At 36.6% G+C, this 25,126-nt stretch overlaps 1 protein-coding gene across 1 annotated transcript in view; it reads right to left on the reverse strand.

Annotated features, from left to right (window-relative positions):
* The window catches only part of CADM2 (cell adhesion molecule 2), a 356,137-nt gene extending 335,157 nt beyond the window's left edge, over window positions 1-20,980 (reverse strand). Inside the window, exons 1-2 of the mRNA XM_056135463.1 lie at window positions 20,959-20,980; window positions 20,363-20,389 (exon numbers count right to left, since the gene is read on the reverse strand). Coding sequence (XP_055991438.1) covers window positions 20,363-20,389; window positions 20,959-20,980 — 49 coding nt within the window. The remainder of the gene's footprint in view (window positions 1-20,362; window positions 20,390-20,958) is intronic.
* Between the last annotated feature and the right edge of the window lie 4,146 nt (window positions 20,981-25,126).

A 25,126-nucleotide genomic window follows, 5' to 3' on the forward strand; every position in this document is an offset into this window, starting at 1 on the left:
TCTCTCTGTCTCTGTCTCTCTGTCTCTCTCTGTCTCTCTGTCTCTCTCTGTCTCTCTGTCTCTCTCTTTTTCTCTCTCCCCCCATAGTCATTTATACCCAGACTGACTGTAGAATCAGGCAGGGCTCTTTTGCAAAGATGGATGGCAGAACTACAGAGATTGAGCCAACATTTAGGTTGTTGTGACCCCGTGGTCAGACACTAAGGAAAGCAGTAACATCAGGTAACTGCTGGGGTACAATCTGAGAGAAGCCCAACAAAGGGGGCAGAGCATAGTCAAATAACCCACACACAATGCCATGACTGGAGACTTGATGACAGTCAATATATTAGAGAATTGATGGGGTACAGTCTGAAAGAGGCCCAAGAGCAAGATTTTATACCAGAAAATGTATACATCCTAGAGAATAGTATAGAGACAAGACCAGACCATCATACAATGGAAGCAATATGGGGCAAGGGACAGGACTTAGCAAGTCAAACCCTGGACCAGGCATGGAGGGACAGGATTAGTAATGTTGTACACTGGGGAAGGAGAGGACTGGACATTGGGATGGACCATCTACTTGAGCTGTATAAGAAACTCATTTAAATCTGAGTTTTGTGTGCAAGTCTTCATAACAATTCTCAGGAACCAACTAGCAAAAGAAAATTCACTTTTGCATTAACAGAGGGTACCATCCATTCCTCTCTTGAAGTCCACACTCCCTGTCATATCCTTCTCCTGTTCGACTCTGAAGGACGGACCACACAGTGAATGTGCTGCCTCCTCTGGTATTATTTAGTTGTTAAAAACTTTCCTCTTGCCAACCACTGGGCAGGGCACTCTCCCTAGTGATTTTTTTATACCCTGTTGAGTAGTTAGTTAATTATCTCTTTATTAAATTCTCTTTTAAGTTATCTTGAGTGCCTCTTGCTGGGACCTTGAGTGATTCATTACATCTAAAAATTCTTTATAAGTTAGTGTAGTTGTAAGTGCTCATAAATGTACTCATATTATTATTGCCAGAAGACACATTAGGTTCTCACAAAGTTACTCCTGTCCCCTTACTGCCATGGTCAATTACTAAGTGACCTCATTTAGTAAGGGTTCTGGATATTTATAAAAGTGACATGACATGGTATTTATAAATGTAACAATACAGTAAGGGGAAAAAATCAATGGATGGCCTAGTTAATACCATTAAAAAAATCTATTGGGCTGATTTTAGTTAATATTAAATTCCTCTCCTTTCTATATTCAATAGTCAAATATAATTCTGTAATGAACATAATTGCTGACAGAGTTAAGAGGGTTTACTTTTATATAAATAATAGTATTACTAAAATTTTAAAGTTATAAGTTGTAGTAAAGGGTTTTACAATCATTTATGAAGTTATTTCTGTGGCCCCATGATAAGCACACTAAAAGAACAGATGTCTTGTTAAACTACCTGATATCATAATGCAATTTTTTTGTTTGTTTTGGGTCTACACCTAACAGTAAGTGCTGACTCCTGGCTCTGCACTCCGGCAAGGACCACCCCTATTGGAACTCAGGGAATCATATGATGATGAGCGGTCCCCAGCAGGTCAGTTTTGAGCAACACGAATGCCTGACCATTGCACTATCGCCCAGGGAACTTAATACAATTTTTCCTTAGTATCATACAAACCCACACAGCAGAGCCTGGCAAGAGCCTGGCAAGCTATTCTGCATGGTATATTTGATATGCCAAAACCAGTACCAATAATAGGTCTCATTCCCCTCACCCTGAAAGAGCCTCAATATGGCAGAGTTGGGAAAGATGAGTAAGGATGAATGGAGATGTTACTGGTGCCTGCTCGAGTAAATCAATGAACAACGGAGAGACAGTGGCAGTGACAATGATCATACAAACTTGATGTCTCAAATACAAATCAATCAGAGAGAGAGGAACAGATTTGAAATGATCTCTCTCATATGTAGAATGCTAAAGAAACTTTATAGAGGAATAGCATACTCCTAATTGCAATAGAAGCAAAGTGCAGAAGAAGTGGTCTTCAGCTTGTCACTGGAGAGGGGAGTGCAGGGGCTGGAAGGGGATTAGAGAAGGGAACACTAGGGCACCACAGAAGGGAAAAATGCCTGACACAGAAGTGGGAGCAAAACTGGTGGAGGGTAGTGAACACTAGTAATGAGATTGTTATTGGAACAATGTATGCCTATTTTCAATCAAAATATATCTGTAACATTATAATTCATAACGATTCAATTTTTTTAAAGGAAAAACTATTTATACCACAGTGCTTGGCATTTTTAAACCTTAAAGTATATTCATATATACATGAAAATAGTTTAATAAACATACGTTTGTCCAGCTAAGAATCTAACACCAAAAAAAAAATTAATTGCTTTTCTCATCCCATTTTTTATGTAACTACAACATTAGAAAAAAAGAATACAAAGATTAAAAATTAAGTGCTTGCCATAAAGCTTGATGTTGTACCTCAAAGCATTCTTCAGTGGATCACAGAGCATTTTAATATGGCAAAAAAATCAAGAAAGTATTTATGTGTTCAGCACTTTGAAGTATTAAGAGTTCAGCTTTGTTCCCAACTTCCCAAATTTAGGACTGAAAATAAAAGAATAAGTTGGAAGGAAAAAAATGTCAAAATTTTTTTTCGAGAGTTTGGGGATGGCCTCAGAAAATTAAGTAGCAGAGATTGTATCGATTATATTTCAGAAAATGCTAATCAGGGCATAAAAATAAACACATTAAATAGAAATACACCTTAAAATATGTAGAGTTAATTGGAAAAATTTAGAAAATTTTAGTAAAATAAAAATACAGATGAAGTTTAACTTATAAATGAAAAATGTCCTAATATAATTCTATTAACATTGCAGAGCACAGCTTTAATGCCACTTATAATTCATATCTAATGGAGAAAAACAATAGTAATGCATTGAAAAAAATATTCCTTAAAGGAACAGGTTTATACTGTACTCTTGTTCATTTTAAAAAAGAGAACATAATTGGTATACACTACCAAGTCAAGGGAAACTAATGGCATGAGTAAAGGTAGTGATAGCAACAATGAAAAAAGGGATGTCAACTGAATATCCAGAGACCCTTTCAAGTGAAGTAATAAAAAGGATTTAAGTAGAAGCACTTGAATCTTTTTTCAAAAAAAAGAAAATATCTGATAAAATTAATGATTTTTGTTTCGTTTCAGTCCCAGTGGATTTCTGAAAGCTGCATAGAAAGAAGAAAAAAAAAAACGCTTTTGGTTTAGTGACAGTGGTTTTGCTACTATGAATATCTTACTACTGTATATAATAACAGCCTAAGTACACAAAACTTTTTTAAAACATACATTCCTTTCCTAAACACTGGTCCACAAAATGTTGTGAGATATACATATGTCATAAGTCACATTTGTTTTAGAATAGGTAATTTTCTTTTTAGATTGGTAATTTATAGAAAATTTGATCTGAACTTCATTAAGGTTTTTAATAATATGACAAAAAGAAGGGAAATTAGTTATACCAGAGAAATAGACATATCAGAAGAATAATTACCATGCAAATTGTTTTCATAAAGTGAAGCCATAACAATTCTCTTTCTTCTAGAGTTATAATAAAGATGAAATTAGATAATGAGTTTAAGCATTTAGGAATGCAACTGCACTTAGTAAGTGCTCAATAAGAGTTAGCATAATCATTTTTGTACCGTTATTGTTATTTCTTTCCTATTTATAGTACACCTACAACTTTTTTCATTTATTTGTGGTATTTGAATGCTTTCATAATTCATTAATTCTAATGAAAAAGTGAATACCTTTGGATTACTAAACACTGTAATTGGGACTAGTAAAATAAATAAAAACAGTAAGCTTTTCATGAGAGAGACAAATGGGTCAGGGATAGGACATGTGGAAAAAGCGAGTAGCACAGGCACAGAAAACTTCTCAAGTTCATTAAGCAATAGGAAGTATAACGAAGGCTACTTCTTCTCTTCCTAGTATTCAATATCCCACTTAATGTAAAACCCAGAGACTATTAGATGCAGATAAGTGAGCATTCTGATAGAATAGCTACAGTCAGAATTCCAGAACTAACACAGATAACCATCAAAAACCTGGGTAGAGAAGTAAATTGACTGGAAAGGAGAGACAAGGACAATTTAGGCTATTTTGCCTGCTTCAATTTCTTTTGATGATGCTTCGTGTTTATTTTTAAATGGTTATTTAGATATAAATGAGATAAAGTTGATTATAGAAGAATATAAATTAGCTATTCAGTGACTTTATTTTAAAATCTAATAATACTGGAGCATATTAAAATAAGCTTGACAACAGAAAGACTTTGATGTGTAGAGAATAACTTTCAGAAGATTTTGGCAGAATGAAAAATATATCTACACAAAGGATTCACTATTTCTTTGGGGCTGGCTTGATACCACAGAGAGTAGGGCGTTTTCCTTGCTTGGAGCTGAACCTGATTTGATCTCTGGCACCTCATATGGTCCCTTGAGCCTGTGAGGAATGATCTCTGAGTGCAGAGCAAGAAGAAAGCCCTGAGCATACTGGTTGTGGTCTAAAATCATAAAATAAAAAAAAGAATTCTCATTTCTTCTAATGAACTTAAGCTTCAATACAAAAAAGAAAAAATATTAATGGAGGTGTCACAATTTATAAACAGCTTCATACCATAAACAGCTTCATATCATAAACTTTTAAATTTAATTATTTATTTTTGCTTTTTGGGTCACACCCAGCAATGCACAGGGGTCACTCCTGGCTCTTCACTCAGGAATTACTCCTGACAGTGCTCGGGGGACCATATGGGACGCTGGGAATTGAGCCCGGGTTGGCCGTGTGCAAGGCAAATGCAATACCTGCTGTATTATCACTCCAGCCCAATCAAATCACAAACTTTTACACTGAAAAATATTTCATCATATAGTAAAATGTTAAAAATTAACCAATGTACTTTGATTCAAATGTCATATCAGCTAATGAAACTCCTTTATATCAAAGACTTTATATATATCAATTGCTATGACTCCTTACGTTGGCCCGACACTAGTGGCTCTTTTCCACAAAGTATCATTATAAAGCAACTGATCTACTAGAAAACTTTGCCATGTATTATGTAATATTAAAACATCAATGCAAAATTGGTTATGATAGCAATCCTGAAGATCTTATCAAGACACTGCTTAAATATTTGTAGTAAATATAGAATGTTTCCATTAATTTGCAGAGTCCTATTTTTAAACAATCAAAGAGCTTGAATATTACAGCAGAACCCTGGATTTATACTTTTTCTTACACTATAGCTACAGCATGCACTCAAAATCTTTTTATTCTATAAGACACTAGAACAGCTCAGAAAACTAACGGTTTGGACATTGCTACTTGCTTTTTAACTTCAAAACCCCACCCATGATGCTTCACTTTCTCTTGCATGTATCATTTCCTCATTACTTACTACAAGTATTTGGCATAAATGTCAAGTCTATAACTGGCCCACCTACCCAGCATGAGTCACCAGTTCTGCTTTCATCTCTAACTTATACCCTACTTTACTTTAGTTATTAAGCCACACTTGGTTGTGCTCAAGGTTTACTCCTGGTTCTGTGCTTAGTAAACACCTAGAAGGGCTTGTGGAACCATATAAGGTACTAGGAATCCAATCTGAGTTGGTCAGTACTGTCACAAGACAAGCACCCGACTCCCCGTACTTTCTTTGATCCAAACTTCACATTTTAATTCCTTTCTCTTCCTGCCTCAGTCAGCTACACCCACACCAGATCCATTATTCATTCCTATACATTCCTAAACAGGATAACACCACTGTTTTTTCTTTCCTCAGGTAGCTTAAGAGTATCAGGTCACACCTATCCCAGGGCACTGAACTTGTATTATGTTAATATTGCCTTTCTCCTCTCCTTAAGTCTTTTGAATAGTTTATCTTAAAGCAATGTCCTTTCTGTATGGACACAGGATGACAGTTAATATTATGCTTTGTAACTTGGGAGTTCATTGACTCTGAAGAATACTTACTCCTGGGCATCTACTTTCTCGACTCAGTTGACTTTAGTTCCTAGCATCCCAAAAGCACGATCCCGACGAGGGACTAAATGGACCTAGGGCAAGTTGTGAGCTACCCTGGCATCGAAATGGGCCAGGCCAAAGTGCCACAATACTCAACTATAAGTTGAGGGCATGATCATGGACAAATATTGTTATGATCCAAAAGTAACAATGAGTCTAGGACCCTGCTGGGGCTAGGAAGACTAACCTGGCCTGAAGAACTGCAGAATATATAGTGAGATGTCCTCAGGAAGAACCAAACTGTAAGTTTATATCTCTTACTGTGCTCATATAGAATGACATTGCTAGAAATATTAGAAGTAGATTTACTACAACTATTTAAGTAGATTACTAGCTGAGGAAAGAACACACCCTTGTTGGGCTCCCACCCTTGAGCAGATCTCCTAGTGATTTGGAGTAATCTCTTTAGATGAGATTTTATCCTTGAGTTAATCTCCTGGAAGAGTGGTTTTACCTCTCTTTGTTGATTTGTTAATATTCAACCCACCTTTGTGTCACTTCCTTATTTGATTGCTATGTAAACTAAGACTGCAGGCCCAGGTAAGAGAGATCCAGAGTCAGAGCAAGAGGGGCTCAAGCTTGAGAGAGAGAACAGCCGTCCTGATCCAGGCCACACACAGTGGCTCAAGAGCATCAAACACTGGCGGTGAAACAGAGCCGTACAGAGAGCCCATGAACACACAACCTTCAGCGTGCTAAGATTTTACACCTGCCAAGCAAACTCTGGTTTCAGGGTTTTTGTACAACTCTAATTCTTTATTTATAGTGTTCTTCCCTCATAGTCTCTGGCCTACTACCTCAGGGTCTCCAATTTGTCCAGACGTCACCGGCTCAAAAAGACCTTAACACTGATTACTTAATGAAAAGCAATAATTTCTCAACCCTCAGCATGGCCCAACTTCATTCTCTTTGTTTTACTGTATTAATTACCTTCAAAATGTAGTTGTATTATTAACCGATTGTGCTTGTTTTTTTCTCCCCCCTCCCCATGAGGATAAAGATTTTTGTCTCTTTTATTTGTTGTTGATGCCATTGAAACAGAAGCAATTGAAACAACTTAGTGTATAGTTTATATAGTGAAGTAAGTGCAGTAAATTTTGCTGCCTCGTAACTGATAGTGTGGGGCAGTTATTAGTTAAAGGTGAGTTTTGAATTAGGGCTATTTTAAAAGTCTATTTGCACTGTCACTGTCCTCCCTTTGTTCATTGATTTGCTCTAGCGGGTCCAGTAACATTGTGAGACTTGTTACTATGTTTGGCATATCAAATATGTCATGGGTAGCTTGCCGGGCTTTGTTGTGAGGGTGAGATACTCTCAGTAGCTTGCAGGACTCTCCAAAAGGGGCAGAGGAATCGAACTTGGGTCGGCCGAGACAGCCGCATGCAAGGCAAACACCCTACCTGCCGTGCTATCACTCCAGATAGTTTTTTAAGATTCTGCCATGTGACTCAAATCATATCTTCCCTTTTAAATCTCATGTTTGGGGATGCTTTAATATATGCTTTGCATTACTTTCAAGGGATTTTAATAATTTTGTTTAAAGCTGCTCTATGTGTATGTTTTGTATGTTGCACAGTATATGAATTTCTGTCTGAGTTTGTGAGAATAAGGTTTATAGAATATTCTACCAAATACAGGGCAGTTGTGAATTCCTTTTATATGCGGATCAATAACAATCTGAACTGGACAGATAGAATTAGCCCCAGGCTGATTTGGAGGTAGCTGGATAAATGGACAGCTTCTTTGAGTCTCTTGTAGTTCTAGACAGAGTGTTGGTTAAAGTCTCAATAAGAAAAAAAAGCATTAAACTGCAAAGGTAAACATTCTGCTTTAAAGTGACTGAGACAAATAGCTTTCTCCCACACAAATCTTTTTCTTAGATTGTATAGATCATCTGCATTATGTTTTTGTGTTGTCTGTTGAAAGGATAACTGGAGAAAGGCACTACTTGAAATTCAGTTCCAATATTATGGTGACTGAGAAGCTTTACTTCTTTGTAAATCCACCCAAATACACTGACATTTTCAGAGCACATCTGATACATTTCAATAATTAATTCTTAAGTCAAGAAAGAGTCAAGAAATCAGATGAAGAAGCACAGTAGGTTGAAAATTGCCAGTGGGAAGGAAAAAAAATTAGTCATAGACAGAACCTTTTCAAGCTGAAAAGAGGTCAGTGGGATACTACCAGGAACAAGAAGGAAGCTTCAGGGGTTTTTATTATTGTTATTTACATAAACCGCCCAGAAAGTAATGTGAGTTGCTCAGGCTGTAAATTTGCAGAAATTGGTAGACCCTGGAAAAGAAAAGTGCAATTCCGTAGTAGAAAGAACTAGATCAATAAAGTAGATAGATTGATGGATAGATAGATAAATAGGTGTATATGTAGTTAGAGGAGAAAAATCTCAAATGAAAGCGTAGTATCTTTTTAAGAAAACAAATTGTGGAAGGGTGATGCTGCATGATAACTGGAGCAGTATTCTAACCAATCTCCATAAGAAAGTTTTCTTCTGTTCTACAAATGATCTCTGTCATTGCTTCAGAAGGCACAATTGTTGCCAATGAAAAAACTAGATTGAGGGTGTTCTGAACTTTTAAATTTTTATCCTTTCATGGTTTCACATATCAAATCAAAGGACTCCCACATGTGAGATATGGCTGTATATATGAACAAACAATTAATATTGTTTTATATTGTGCAAAGCTACATTTCAGAGATTTCAGACATGAAATCCCTATTCAGAAAAAAGAATATCATTAAAAATATCATTATAATTTCTGTTCTCTAATATTACCCATAAAATATTTGATAAGATTTATAATTTAAATCATTCATGCCAAAGTTAAATATTCTAATTCACCTTAATTGACCACTCATTTTTGAGGTTTACCTGGATCTTTTAGCCTGGAGAAAAATAGATAAACAAATCACCCCAATCAACAATATGCAGATAGTTCTTCTTAGAAAGACTTAGTTTTTCAATGTTTTGAGGAAGCACACCCAAAATATTGGTGTTCCAGGGTTCAAGGTCACTCCACCAGAACCATTGTGGGAAATGTGGGGAAAAGTATGCAATGCCTGGGATAGAACTTGCACCTCTAAGAATCAAGGCACGTGATCTATCACCAGAGTCACATCCTAACACTTTTAGTGGTTTTCAAGACACGACTCAGAAAAGATGGTCATGTGTAGAAAGATACAAATGCATAACATTTATAGCATGTTTCATCAGGTGAAAAGTGTTCATGGGAAGTAAAAGACCTCAAAGGCACATAAATATTTTCAGTCTTTCATAGAATCCATTGTATGATACTAATACAATGCTACTTCTCATAAATATTCAAATTCTATAATGAGGGCAATTTTTCAAACAGCAATATATACAACATGCCTATATAATATTCATAAAACTGCCAATTTGTGCTTTTATAGTCATATAAAATAAAATAAGAGTTGATTTATTTTGCTTGAAAATATCCTTTATATATGTATATATTAGTATTAGTATATATATTAATATATACCAATATACATGGGCTGGAGCAATAGCACAATGGCTAGAGCATTTGTCTTGCACACAGCCAATCCAGGTTGGATTCTTCCATCCCTCTCAGAGAGTCTGGCAAGCTACGGAGAGTATTCCACCTGCATGGTAGAGCCTGGCAGGCATCCTGTGGCGTATTCAATATGTCAGAATCAGTAACAACAGACTCACAATGGAGATGTTACTGGTGCCCACTTGAGCAAATTGATGAACAATGGGAGGACAGTGATACTAATATATATGTATATATATTTATATACATATATATAATTCAACTTTCAACTGATAGGAAGAATATTATAGACCTCAAGAACTTCTAATGAACTAATCTTTGTAAAAAAGTGTTTTAGATTTAGAAATTAACCACATAATTTTTCATAATTCAAATATCATATGAGTTTGTACATCTCAATTGTATTTTTGACTCACAGTATATATTTTTGATAAAATAAATTAAATGTATATTTTAGCTTCAGTTGTATTTCCTGAATTTTAAGAGTAAAGTATATAATTCAAATGGGTGGAAGAGCATGTACATTTGACTTTTAAATCTTATTGAATAACATAGTGTTATAGGGGCATATCACTGTATTGATGGATCACCCATTGTATCACTGTATCAATGGTCATCCCATTGTTCATACTTGAACAGGTGCCAGGAACGTCTCCATTTGTCCCAGCTCTGAGATTTTAGCAGCCTCTCCTTACTTATCTTTCCCAACACTGCCATATTGGAGGCTTTTTCAGAGTAAGGGGAATGAGACCCATTGTTGTTACTGTTTTTGGCATATCAAATTTGCCACGGGTAGCTTGGTGGGCTCTGTCGTGATAGGGGCATATATAGGATTTTTTTTATATTTGAGATTTTTGGCTCAAATTTAATATACTAATTATTGCTTTTTCACCTGCAATTGGGCTGGGGCGATAGCACAGCGGGTAGGGCGTTTGCCTTGCACGCAGCCAAGACGGCTAACCCGAGTTCGATTCCTCCGCCCCTCTTGGAGAGCCCGGCAAGCTACCGAGAGTCTCTCGCCCGCATGGCAAAGCCTGGCAAGCTCCCCATGACGTATTGGATATGCCAAACACAGTAACAAGTCTCATGATGGAGACGTTACTGGGCCCGCTCGAGCAAATTGATGAACAATGGGAGGACCGTGATCACCTGCAATTATAAATGTTTTAGTATTAAAAAGTCCTCTTACTATCATTCCAGAAAAGAGCCCCCACTGACATTGTTGCCCAAAATGAATGTAACTTTTATTTTATATGCATTACTATTTTTTTCTTACGTTATATTTACAGGTTACTTTAGGATTTGTTATTTTCATTTGCAAAAAATGTAGATGAAACTGAGGTATTTTAATAATTTCAAAAGAAAACACATCTTGTCTAATTATGTAGGTCTTGCTAATATAAAGTATATTTTAATATATTCATCTTTATCAAATTTAGAAGAATTAATGATAGTATATTTATTATGGTAAAGCTTCCTGTTCTAAATCTATTTTAGGTGAGGAGCGATAGCACAGTGGTAGGTCGTTTGCCTTGTGCACAGCCAGTCCGGCCGATCTGGGTTCGATTCCTCCGTCCCTCTTGGAGAGCCTGGCAAGCTACTGAGAGTATCTCGCCCATGCGGCAAAGCCTGGAAAGCTACCTGTGAGGAATTCACTATGCCAAACATAGTAACAATAAGTCTCAAAATGGAGACATTACTGGGCCCACTTGAGCAAAATCGATGAACAACAGGAGGACAGTGTTTGTGTTGTATCCTTAAAGGTTACAGAGAACTTTTCAACAATAAATCTTCAGAAATTGATTCCTGCAAAATGTGTCGTGTTATGTAAATAAAGACTAGACAAAGTTTAGTAATGGATTATAAACTAATAATTTAAACTTCAGCCTTATTATGCTGGCAGAGAATCAATGATAAATGGCATACATAATCTATGGCACATTTGTGAGGCTTCTGTTCTAGGAAAGTTTCACAAAATCAAATGCAATCTTAATAATTGGATTTTAAAATTATTTGCTGTTGCATAGAGTTTACTTCAAAGCAGTTAGACTGATAACACTGATAAGAAGCTTGTTCTTTCAAGTCCATGTTCTCTTGAACTCATATATCTTTGCTTTTCTCCAAGGCTTTTTCCACTCTGGAGAAGCCCATGTTATCTCTGAAATATATGTTCCTCTCTTGCCCCCTCTCATCATTCTAAGCAAATTTCTTTCAATAAAAACTATCTTGCATCAAACACATATTCAGATTTAATTTCTAAAATAAAATATACTACCACGATGTTCACTGTCACTGTCACTGTCCTCCCGTTGTTCATCAATTTTCTCGAGCGGGCCCAGTAACGTCTCCATCGTGAGACTTGTTGTTACTGTGTTTGGCATATCGAATACATCACGGGTAGCTTGCCAGGCTCTGCCGTGCGGGCGAGATACTCTCGGTAGCTTGCCGAGCTCTCCGAGAGGGGTGGAGGAATCAAACTCGGGTCAGCCATGTTGGCTGTGTGCAAGACAAATGTCCTACCACTGTGCTATCACTCCAGACCACGATGTTAAAAGTGACAAATACAATCAATTAATATTCATAAATAAATGATTCAATAATTGAACCACATTTGGATTTGCTATAATCTCTTATTTTATCCCTAGCTCTCACTGATTGAGGCTTCACTGTACTGTCTATGTTGAAGTTTTTAATGTCAAGTATCACCTTGACCCAGAAAGTTCTCGCCTCTTCTCTTGGCCAGCCTAGTTGCGAAGAGCTTCCCCAGCAGTTTCCTAGAATCACTTTCTCTTAAGAAGCTTTTCTCAGTCTTATTTTATAATTTAAATGTCCTGAAAATTGATTCTCCCTAGGACATTGTGCACTTGCTTCAGAGTAGTAAAACTGCACTTCTTTAGATAAATATTTGATTAATCTCTATTTTATACTTAATGGTATAGAACAAGGTCTTCAATTGGTACCACATTGCTTAAACCAAAGGCAAGTTCTTAACTTTTATCTGTCAAGAACATTTATTTCAATTAAACATCAGCTGTTTGGGGAGAGAGTGAGTTTTTTGCCATGATAGTAATCTAACATAGGATATATATATATATATATATATATATATATATATATATATATATATCACTGTAGCACTGTCCTCTCATTGTTCATTGATTTGCTCAAGTGGGCACCAGTAATGTCTCCATTATGAGATGTGTTTTTACTGTTTTTGGCATATTGAATACACCACAGGGAGCTTGCCAGGCTCTGCCGTGCAGGCGGGATACTCTCGGTAGCTTGCTAGGCTCTCTGAGAGGGATGGAGGAGGAATCGAACCTGGTCGGCCATGTGCAAGGCCGACCTACCCGAACACCCTAAGCCGAACACCCTACCCGCTGTGCTATTACCCTAGCCCATATATATATAAGATGCCATTGGGTTACACTAGTATGCAACAGGAAAGATGCCATTGGCCTACACTAGTATGCAACAGAGAAGAATGGATGCGTTACTGGCTCCCACTCAAGCAAATCAAAGATAAATGGGATGACAAGTGATACAAGTGATCTATAATAGATATATGTTTATATTATTCAATAATCTACAGATAGTCTTATGTAGTTTATTCAGTCTAATAGCTTTATACATTATCCTTCCATTTATGAATATCTACAAAATGATTTTCATATACTTTATACAGTGTAGATATTGTGTATTTCATATTATATAGACAACTTTTATTTGGGAATATACCTCTATGACTAAAAGAGGTATTTCTAATTTTACTTTTTAAAAAAACTGAGGTCTCGGGGCTGGAGCAATAGCACAGCGGGCAGGGTGTTTGCCTTGCACGCAACCAACATGGCCGATACAGGTTCGATTCCCAGCATCCCATATGGTCCCCCAAGCACCACCAGGAGTGATTCCTGAGTGCATGAGCCAGGACTAACCCCTGACCATTGCCAGGTGTGACCCAAAAAGAGCAAAAAAAAAAAAAAACTGAGGTCTCGTAATATTACCACCTTGTCTTCGCCATCTTCTAAACATACTTCTGTATTTTCAGGTTTTTAAAAAAACTAAAATAAAACATTGAAATCATTCTACTCTTTACTTTATCTCATGTCTCATTTTCAATCCGCAATTTCTACTAAATGTAACTTCAATGACCACTTCTTAGCAACACAGTTACTATGACTCTAGACCAACCACCATCATCAACTTCTGGATTCTTGTTAAAGCTTCCTAATAGCTCTCATTGTACTCTATTTTTACTAGAACACCCATGCCATCAAAAGAAAATCAGAACACTACTCTCTTAAACTCAAATTACCAGGAACTTCAGTCTCACTTGGAGTCACGCAAAAATCTTTACATAACCTGGGTCATCACTTACTCAATAAATGTATTTCCTCTTTTATGCTCACACTTTTCTAGGCAACCTGGACAGTGGAATATCTTACAAATAAGCTAGGTCCTGAATACATTAAGAAACTTGATCCTATCAATTTCTTTTCTATGGAAATTTTCTTCCAGATAATCATACAATTTAGCCCTTCATCATCAATTCTCAATGAAATGTTCCCCCTTTCTGATTTTTATATATAGGTTAGAAAGTCTGTACTTTCTACACTGCCAAGAATTTACACTCACTTTTAACTTATTTTAAAAATTACCTTTTTGCATTATAATATACTATGAGATGTATTTTAAATTTTTAATTTTCCAATATGCAGCAATTCCTGAAGAGTCAATAAATGAATGAGTTAAAAAGTAAGAGTCTCATGAAGAAAATTTATAGATGTTTATATATACATATATATACACACGTGCATATTTTACTATAAAGAAGATAATAAAGCCTAGTATCATACTCTCACAACCTTCAACAAAGCTTTTAACAGCACACTTGACTTCCATGATATTTAATATTATAATGTAAAGTCAAGGATTTTTCCAACTAAACTCTGTATAATCTTTCCGTTTGACTTGAAATTGAGTTTATTTTCAGTGTAGCCTGATCTTAGAGCTCTTGTTTTGCAAATGTCTCAAATGCCCAACTAATTGTTACATGAAGATCACTGTACTTCTCCTTATTATAAACTATTTTATGTTTAGAAACCTTAAACCACAAACCTAGGATTTAATTATAGATATACAAACCCTCACACAGCAGGTGTAGAGTCAGGAAATACCAATTTTATTGACATAATGAGATGACATGAAACAATTGAAAGAAAGGAGTCCCTGATGACCCTGCCTTTTGAATGAGATGTGTTTACATAGAATAAAATTACTATAATGATTTACTTATGATCAAAATGAGGACCCAAAGATAAAGCAGCAATGCTTAAACTAATTTCTAATTACTCTACAAAGTTCTACTCTATCTTGATGGCAAATGAATTATATCTATCCACATGTCTACAGGAAGTCCCAAGTCTATATATGCATTTCAGAAAGAAAAATGAGCAAGGTAACTTGAAGCCATTAAGTCAAGTGAAGAGTAATATTCATTTAGACTTGCAAATGTAATATCTGGAGAAAATTTTATCATCACCCTTAGTGACCCAGAGTCTCCTGCCCCCACGCCTGGCTGTCCTTGCCAGGGCCCCTTGGAGGGGAGTGGGTTGAGTTTCCCTCCCCGCTCCGATCAGGGCTCTAGCAGCCAAAGATCTCCAGAACCAGCCACCACCATGCTGAGACCACTCTCCACACGCATGAAGGTACCAGCAGAGGAACAAAGGCATGCAGGTCCGAGGCTGAGATTTACAAGCCTGCTCGGATCAGGGCAGAGCATCCTCCACCCAGATCCTCCAAATTCCAGTAGCCAGGGGTCACACTCACCAACTGCCCCCCCCCCCCCCCCCCCCGGCGCCGTGTAATCCCATCAATGGCCAAAACTCAGAGACTATAAAACCCAGCTCCCGGAAGTGACATCTTATTATTTCATTCCTACTTTGAACAAACTGGCAGGCTACCGAATGTAACCTGCCCACACTGCGGAGTCTGGCAAACTCCCCATGGCGTACCCAACATGCCAAATACCAGTAACAATGATGGGTCACATTCTCCTAACCCTGAAAGAGCCTTGAATATGGCACTGTTTAAAAAAAAAATCTCAGGGCTAGGACGAAGGAGACATTACTGGGGCCTGCTAGGGACAATCGACGAACAACAGGATGGTTGTGATCATCGTGATCGTGATCACCCTTAGCAGTTTGTACTTTGGGACATGAAAAGGAATAGACAACAATAAATAATGATATATTCCATAATAAAAACATATCAAAAATACCTATGCCATGAAAATTATAAATTAGAAACTATGTTATATGAAAGTACAAATTAAAAACAATTAAAATTGTCTATATTTTTGCCTATTGAATGGTCTTACAATAATTTTTTATGAACATGTCTTTAATCATTCTTCTCTTTTCTGAGTTCATCATTTTAGATTAGCTATGCCTAAAGCTTTTTCCAGAAAATTATTCATCTTATTGAGAAACTAATTACCTCCTCACTTTTCCATGAGGAAGTGAGGTTAATACAAGGCGAATTAAGGAGAAACTCAGGAGAAAAAATGAAATAATGAGAAATAAGTCTCCTAGGAAAATAGTTTCCTCATCAATACATCCAACAAGGCAGGTCCAATTTATTTGTTCCTGATACAAACCCTGCATCATTCTACTTTACTTTCATTCTCAACCCTTGGCCTGTACAGAGACATTGAGACTAATGGGGCATTAAATCAAACAAAACAATAAATATTCCCCAAACAAAATGAAAAACACCCCCATAATATGAGAATTGGCAAAGTACTACTCAATTTTATACTAGGGTTTCCTTCTGCAAAGAGAAGAAAATGCAGAATTACAACATGATTTGATGGCCTACAGATATATCATGTTTATACTACTGCCCTCTGATACTACTCTAATGACCAACTGTATTTATAGTGATGCAAGATAGTTTTTATTAAATGAAACTCACTTAGAAAGATGTGACGGTAGAGAAACTCAGAAAGGATGTGTCAAGAGATAACACAGACTTGAGATGGTAAGCCCATTTATTTTGAGGAGAAGAATACGAATATGATTATTTATGACATTATTTATAACTTCTGACTTACTAAATTGTTAGAAATGGGCATAAATCAGTTGATTTAAGAATATGCTTCATATATTTTATTAATAAATTACCATAAATTTACAAGTTCATAATAATTTCTGTAATGTAATTTTTTACTCCTTAAAGAAATCAGGACATCAGGACATATTCTTTTCAATATTCTAGAATCTCCCCATAGTTGTATGTCACATAATAAATGAATGAGAAATGAACCTCACAAAACAATTTCTGTTTGTTCTCTGGGATATAGCTAGGGCTATAAATGGACTATTTAAAAATAATGCTGTGCTCCTATATTCTGTTCATATTTAAAAAAATTAATTCCCCTTAACAATTTTCTCCTATTTGAGGAACAATTTTCCTTGACATAGAAATTGGACAATAAAAGCACTGAATAATCTTTTCTCTATTATATACTCATAAATGAGCATCTCTAAAACAATGGTTAGAAGTACCCATTGAGGCACAGCTCATTTCAGAATGTTTCAATTCTTGACTCTCTAACATTTTATATATGCAAAGATATACATGTAGGGTAAGCTATGTCCTAATGCCCATCTGGGCCTACACACATGTGCAAAAACGCAATCTGAACAAAATGAATGGTAAAACAGTTGTGGCAGAACCAAATGAGCGTGCATGCGTGCACGCGCGCACACACACACACACACACACACACACACACACACAATGTTTGCACTGCAAAGTTCTAGGCAGTTTGAGTTCTAACATAACTTACCAGACACCGTAATTCAATTTTTAGCAATAGTTCTCTGAGGAAAACTCGTTTCTTGTAGTTAATACTTTTATCACTAAGATATTTTAATCTAAATTACCATCCATTGATTTTAAGAATTATTAAGTGAACATAGAAGTGATTATTGTGACAGGTGTCAAGCAATGAATTGCAATAATGGCTCAAGTTCACTCCACTTCTATTGTATCATCAAATTAACTTTACTATCATAAAAAAACATAAAAATATACTGCACTTAAAAAGATAACCTCACTCTATTGAAATGGACAAGTTTTTCCATTTCCATACCTTTATGCTTTCAAGCTCTTCCTTTTATGCACAGATTTACTGTGTAAAATCTTACTTCCTCGACAAAGAACTCTTTGAGAACAAACATCCATTTTAATATTTCATTCCCTACCTCTACCTCACTTTTAACTCCCACACAGAATATAGTATTATAAATTGCTTTCCTTGGAGGGTAATTAGATCCAGAGTTGTTCAGTGCTTACTCCTAGTTCTGCATGGAGGGATCAGTTTTGTCAGGCTGAGGGGAAAAATGGGGTATTGAGAATTGAACCTGCGTCAGCATATTCAAGGCAAGCATCTTACCCATTGCGCTCTCTCTCTCTGGACCTATAAATTGTTTTTATCTTTTTGTTCTTAAATATTTACTTCTTAACTTTCATATAATATATTATGATTATATTACATTATGATTATATACTCCTTTACATTCATCCAATTTTTTTTCTTTTTTTAGTTTTTACGCCACATCCAGCAACGCTCAGTAGTCATTCCTGGCTCTGTGCTTAGGAATCACTTCTGGTGGTGCTTGGGAGACCATATAGGATGCCAGAGATCAAACCCAGGTCAACTACATGCAAGGCAAATGCCCTCCCCACTGTGCTATTGCTTAGGCTCCTTAATATTCATTCTCGATCAAGTATTTTTTTTTGTTTTTCTGTGAATGTGTTTAGTTTGCTCACAACCAGGTACAAAATTATGGCAACAAAAATGACACTTGTAGTACATTTATTAAAAAGTCAGTGAACTAGTAAACTGAGAATGCAGCAAAGTATAACAATAAATTTGACATCTTTACCTTTATCATTGTAGCACTGTAGAACTGCCATACCTTTGTTCACCTATCTGCTTGAATGGGCACCAGTAGCATCTCCATTGTGGGACTGGTTGTTACTGCTTATGGCAGGGGAGCTTGCCAGGCACTGCCCTGTGGGCAGGATACTCTCAGTAGCTTGCTGGGCTCTCCAAGAGGGACGGAGGAATTGAACCCGGGTCGGCCAAGTGCAAGGCAGACACCCTGCCCGCTGTGCTCTCGCTAAAAGTAAATACATTGCTAGGCAAAAAATAGTCTCTCAGTAACTGTTTATTCTTAAAAGTCAGTAGCAGTTAAATCTTCTGAGATGAATCTATGTCATTGTGTTAAATTAATTGTAAAACTAGAATCAAAGTAAAGGGAGTACTAAAAGTGAGTGACAATGGAGAAAGTCCTGTCTTGGATTTAATGTAAGAGTGGGAAGAGTCAGATATTCTATTTCATTCCTCAAATATAGACAAAATATTACACAGAACAATACCAATGAAGGATCAGAAATTTCTTGGGATTGCAGTGCTAATATAGCAGTAGAGCATTTGCCTTGCATGCAACCAACCTGGATTTGATCCCTAGTATCCCATATGGTCCCCTGAGCACCAGCAGGACTAATTCCTGAGTGCAGAGCCAGGACTAAACCCTGATTGTTGCCTTGTGTATCATAAAATTAAAAAAAAAAACCACAACACCGACAAAAAACAAATTTCTCCAAAAAGAAAGTCAAGTGCATGGAAAATGAAGGAAAATTAAAGTTCTCTACAATTTTATTAGCAGAGAAATACTTGGAATAAACATTTGGAATTTATATTCATACCCAGGTTCAATTCCTCTGCCCCTCTTGGAGAGCCCAGCAAGCTACCAAGAGTATCTCGCCCACACAGCAAAGCTTGGCAAGCTACCCGTGACGTATTCAATATGTCAAACACAGTAACAAGTGTCACAATGGAGATGTTACTGGGCCCTCTCATGCAAATCAATGAACAATGGGAGGACAGTGACAGTGACAGTGATTCATACTATAGACAAGGAAACCACATATAATAGCAAATAAACAATAAAATCATTGCCATACTGCTGTGTAAGAAAAATGAAGAAGGGGAAACAGATCCTTGCTGTATAAAATTAAACTGAATTTTAAGTTTAGATTGTTCTTGAGAGTATAAAATTAAAACAGAAGCTGTGAGCTTGAATTATAAAAATATCTGAATTTTTTTCAGAACTAGTATCACTGACATTACCAGACAAAGTCCTTTTACTTTTAGGAAAACATCCTGGCATTGGAAAAGTCCATCCTTTTGCACATATTGTAGGGTTATGCAACATTATATAATTAGAAAATGGGGGAAAATGCACAAATAAAAAACTGATTATACTATTAAAATTTGAAAGGATATTTTTTTCTTTTCACCAAATTCTTAGAAAAGTTTTTGAGACTTTGTATCAGATTCATGTTATGTGATATTTTTCCAATTTACAGTTTTATCAGGAAAACTACAATCAGTGGACAAAAGGTTAGTTCACAAAAGAATTTTATTCTTCTTGGAATAAGATGCAAAATAATACAAGAAGAAAAACTCAGAAACATTCATGCAAACATGAAAATATCAAAAACTGAATAATTAGAATAATGTATATTTGAATTTTTAAGCATGTACAACTAATATTAATATTCTGAACAAAACCATATAAAAGGGGTTACAAGATTGAGTAGAAAGACAGATCATTGAAAAATCATGCAGGATATATACGAACTCACCTTTAACTTTACTCTTTGAAGCAGCCGCTGATGCCCAGAAAGGACAGCATAAGAAGAGAACAGAAATATTAGATATTAGAGTATTAGATATCAATGTGTATATTAGTATATTAACAATAGAGTATTTAATATTAGAGATTAAGTAACAAAAATATGTTATCACTAGTAGAGTCAAAATGGATATACTAATGGTTAAATGATCAAATTAGAGGAAGGTAAAAGTAAAGGTAAAAAGGCCCTCCCGTTGTTCGTCGATTTGCTCGAACGGGCCCAGTAACATCTCCATTGGAGACTTTGTTGTTACTGTGTCTGGCATATCGAATACGTCACGGGGAGCTTGCCAGGCTCTGCCGTGCGGGCGAGATACTCTCGGTAGCTTGCCGGGCTCTCTGAGAGGGGCGGAGGAATCAAACTCGGGTCGGCCATGTTGGCTGCGTGCAAGGCAAACGCCCTACCGCTGTGCTATCGCTACAGCCCTTGATGGATCAAATTAGAGGAAATGATCAAATTAGAGGAAAAGACTTTTAATAAAGAAAATGATAATTTGTTATTTTGTGTTAATAGATCAATTAAATCCTTGATTAGGTAAGAGTCACACAGCAAAATTCCACATAGCATTCCTTTTTACAATTGTATATAAATAGTTTTAAGCATAAATTTCTATTAATGACAAGAAAAACTCAAACACTTCAAATATGTCTACTACTATTGAACAAAAAAAAACATAATCCATGACATTTGGAAAAATCGTATGTGTAGGTCACTTGGATTTTCTGAGTGATTACTAAATGAAAAAGTTGATGCTGGGTGCTTCTCATATATTTTTCATTTAATGACAACCTCATTAAGTAAGTTTTGTTATCATTGCCTCACAATGATAAAAAAAAAGACAAATTACTTGTTTACTATGACAGAGCAAGAAATAGAAAATTTGGAGTTTGAGTCAAGGTCTATCTGATTAAAATCTATTCTCCAAAATACTAGTTTACACAGCTGGACTTTAATTGCCCTGAGTCACAAACTATACTGCAAACACTGGATTTACAAAGCCAAATCAAAATCACATGATTCATTAAACTCTAGCCATTTGGTTCTTGATTGGCCACATAGTTTGCATCTAGAAAACTCTATTACATTAAAATGACATTATTTCCATTAAGAAGTATAAATTTAAAAGGCCCTCCCGTTGATCGTCGATTTGCTCGAGCGGGCCCAGTAACGTCTCCATTGGAGACTTTGTTGTTACTGTGTCTGGCATATCGAATACTCTCGGTAGCTTGCCGGGCTCTCCGAGAGGGGCGAAGGAATCGAACTCGGGTCGGCCAGGTTGGCCGCTTGTAAGGCGAATGCCCTACCGCTGTGCTATCGCTCCAGCCCCTTATTTATATTAAATAGCATTATCTGACATAGAATTGAGGAAATTAGGGAACTCTTGCAGAACAGTTAGACAAAAAGATATCTCTAGACATTTTGAACAAGTATGTCTTGCTTTAATTTAAATATTATTTTAAAATTAATTTGAGAAAGGATTACATTTTCAACCTTCAAAAAATGTTAAAGATGAAGATTGGGGAAAGAATTTTCAAAAGTGTAGAAAGCATACTGCACTGGAAACCACTGCATGTGGCCTTGATCAGCACTGGGACTCTCCTACTGAAACAAAAAATGAAATGTGTTCACCTCCTAAAAGGTAATTCAGTGTCTAATCTGGGATACTGGCCTTCAGTGAAGTTTAATTTTTACATTAAGCTAATAAACTTACTCATAAACTTCCCATAGAAAATTTTAATTTAATCTTTAAATTTTGAGTGATTTAGAAACAAAGAAAATAATTGCTAGCAAATCTAGAAATATATGACAGTACTTACAGATAATTCCAGTTTTTCCCACTACCAGAAAATACATTAATGATATTAGTATTTTTCTTTTACTGGTTCACAGAGTAATGTCCACGGTAGTTTAAATAATTATTTTTAGGTAATAACAGAGCTAAATGGTTTCAAGAAACTTGCATTAAGTCTATACAGAAACACATTCATTCTTTGTTTATTTCATAACTTAACAAGAGTTTATTCCAGTGGAAAATGTTCATAATATTATTAAAATAAACTAAATTGTCTTAAAAAGGTAAGATCTAAAATTGTTTCTATGACATAATTGTTTATAAGATGTAGTCCATGGATTTGTGTGTTTTGTTCTGCTCTGTGTGGTTTGGAGGCCATGCTTGGCTGTCCTCAAGGTCTTTTCCAGACTCTGTGCTCAGAAGTGACCCTTAGGAGAATAAGTGTCCACACCTGGTGCCTGGGATTGAAACCAGGACACCACACCCACGTATGGCTAGTGAACTTGGCTCGATTACTATTTCTTCCTGTAATCTCTCTCTCGCCAGTTTATGAAGTTCTTAAAGTTTTAACATTAAAACTTAAAACTTGAAATTTACTTTTTAACTTTTTTTATTTGTTTGGAGGCCATACCCAGTGGTGTTTGGGGCTTATGCCAAACTGGTGTCCAGAGGTTTTTCCCAGCAGTGCTCTTAGGATCAGCTGGTCCTCAAAGGACCATGTGGGCCAGTGATAGAATCTAGTGCTTTCACATGCAAATCATGAACTCTGATAATCTGAGCCATCTTCCCGATTTTTTTCCCTTTATTTTATTTTATTTTTTTTACAGTTGTAAATTTATAATTTTTTGTGCTTTGATTTCAATTATACAATGATCAGATACCCATCCCTCCACCAGTGCCCATTTTCCACCACCATGGATAATATCCCTCCCACCCCCATCCCCCCCATCCCCCCTGTCTCTGTGGCAGGGCAGTCCCCTGTGTTCTCTCTCTCCTTTTGGGTGTTGTGGTCTGCAAAAGAGGCATTGAGTGGCAAACATGTTCAGTCCATAGTCTACTTTCGACATGCATCTCCCCTCCTGGGAGGATCCTCCAAACATCCTTTATTTGGTGCTCCCTTCTCTATCTGAACTGCCCTTTCCTCTAGGATACCCGACTGGCCTCTAAGTTATGGAGTAATCCTCCTGGTGCTGATCTCAGCTATTCTTGGGTATTAATCTCATACAGTGGAGAGAGTGGGCATCCCTGTCTCGTCCCTGATCTTAGAGGAAAGGCTCTCAGTTTTTCCCCATTGAGGATGATGCTTGCTGTAGGCTTGTGGTAGATGGCTTTAATTATGTTGAGGAAGGTCCCCTCTATACCCATTTTGGCTAGGGTTTTCATCATAAAGGGGTGCTGGATCTTATCAAATGCTTTCTCTGCATCTATTGATATGATCATATGCTTTTTATCTTTTCTTTTGTTGATATGGTGGATTATGTTGATTGATTTCCGAATGTTAAACCATCCTTGCATCCCTGGGGTGAATCCTACTTGGTCATGGTGTATGATCTTTTTGATGAGTAGTTGGATTCTATTTGCTAGTAGTTTGTTGAGGATCTTTGCATCTGTGTTCATCAGGGATATCGGCCTGTAATTCTCTTTCTTTGTGGTATCTCTGTCTGCTTTTGGTATCAGTGTGATATTTGCTTCGTAGAAACTGTTCGGAAGTGTTTTTGATATTTCAGTTTCGTGGAAGAGCTTAAAGAGGATTGAGAGTAAGTCCTCTTTAAAGATTTGGAAGAATTCACTAGTGAATCCATCCGGGCCAGGACTTTTGTGCTTGGGGAGACTTTTTATGACCATTTCAATTTCCTTGATGCTGATAGGTCTGTTCAGGTATTCCAGGTCTTCTTGGTTCAGCCTTGGGAGTCTGTAGGAGTCTAGGAATTTATCCATTTCCTCGAGGTTTTGATGTTCCGTGGCATAAAGCTTCTCAAAGTACTCCCTGAGGATCCTCTGAATTTCTGTGGTTTCTGTTGTAATGACCCCCTTTTCATTTCTGATTCGGTTTATTAGGGTTTTCTCTCTCCCTTTCTTTGTGAGTTTTGCTAGAGGCTTATCGATCTTGTTAATTTTCTCAAAGAACCAGCTTTTGGTTTCATTGATCTTTCAGATTGTTTTTTGGGTTTCCATCTCGTTAATCTCTGCTCTGAGTTTTATTATTTCCTTTCTCCTGTTCGGGTTGTGCTCCTTTTTTGGTCCTTCTCCAAGCTCTTAAGCTGTGAGGTTAGGTTACTTATGTGTGCTCGCTCCTCCTTCCTGAGGAATGCTTGTAGAGCTATAAACTTTCCTCTTAACACAGCCTTTGCTGTGTCCCATAAGTTTTGGTAACTCGTGTTCTCATTTTCATTCGTTTCTAGGAATCTTTTGATTTCCTCTTTGATTTCCTGTCTAATCCACTCGTTGTTCAATAGTGCACTGTTTAATTTCCAGGTGTTTGATTTAGTTTTCTGTTTTTGTGTGTGATTTACTTCTAATTTCAGCGCATTATGGTCTGAGAAGATTGTTGATACAATCTCTACCTTCTTAATTTTATGGAGGCATGTTTTGTGGCTCAGCATGTGGTCTATCTTGGAGAATGTTCCATGTACGCTTGAGAAGAATGCGTATTCAGCTTTTTGTGGGTGAAGTGTCCTGTATATATCTACTAAGTCCCTTTCTTCCATTGTTTCCCTCAGATGAAGTATGTCCTTGCTAAGCTTGAGTCTGGTTGATCTATCAAGAGGTGACAAAGCAGTGTTGAAGTCTCCCACTAGTATTGTGTTGCTATTGATGTCTTTTTCCAAATCTATGAGTAGTTGTTTTAAGTACTTTGCTGGTCTCTCATTAGGTGCATATACATTTATTATTGTAAGTTCTTCCTGTTGTACAGATCCTTT

Source organism: Sorex fumeus, unplaced genomic scaffold (genome assembly GCF_029834395.1).
Source record: "Sorex fumeus unplaced genomic scaffold, SorFum_2.1 ptg000115l, whole genome shotgun sequence".
Classification (NCBI taxonomy): Eukaryota; Metazoa; Chordata; class Mammalia; order Eulipotyphla; family Soricidae; genus Sorex; species Sorex fumeus.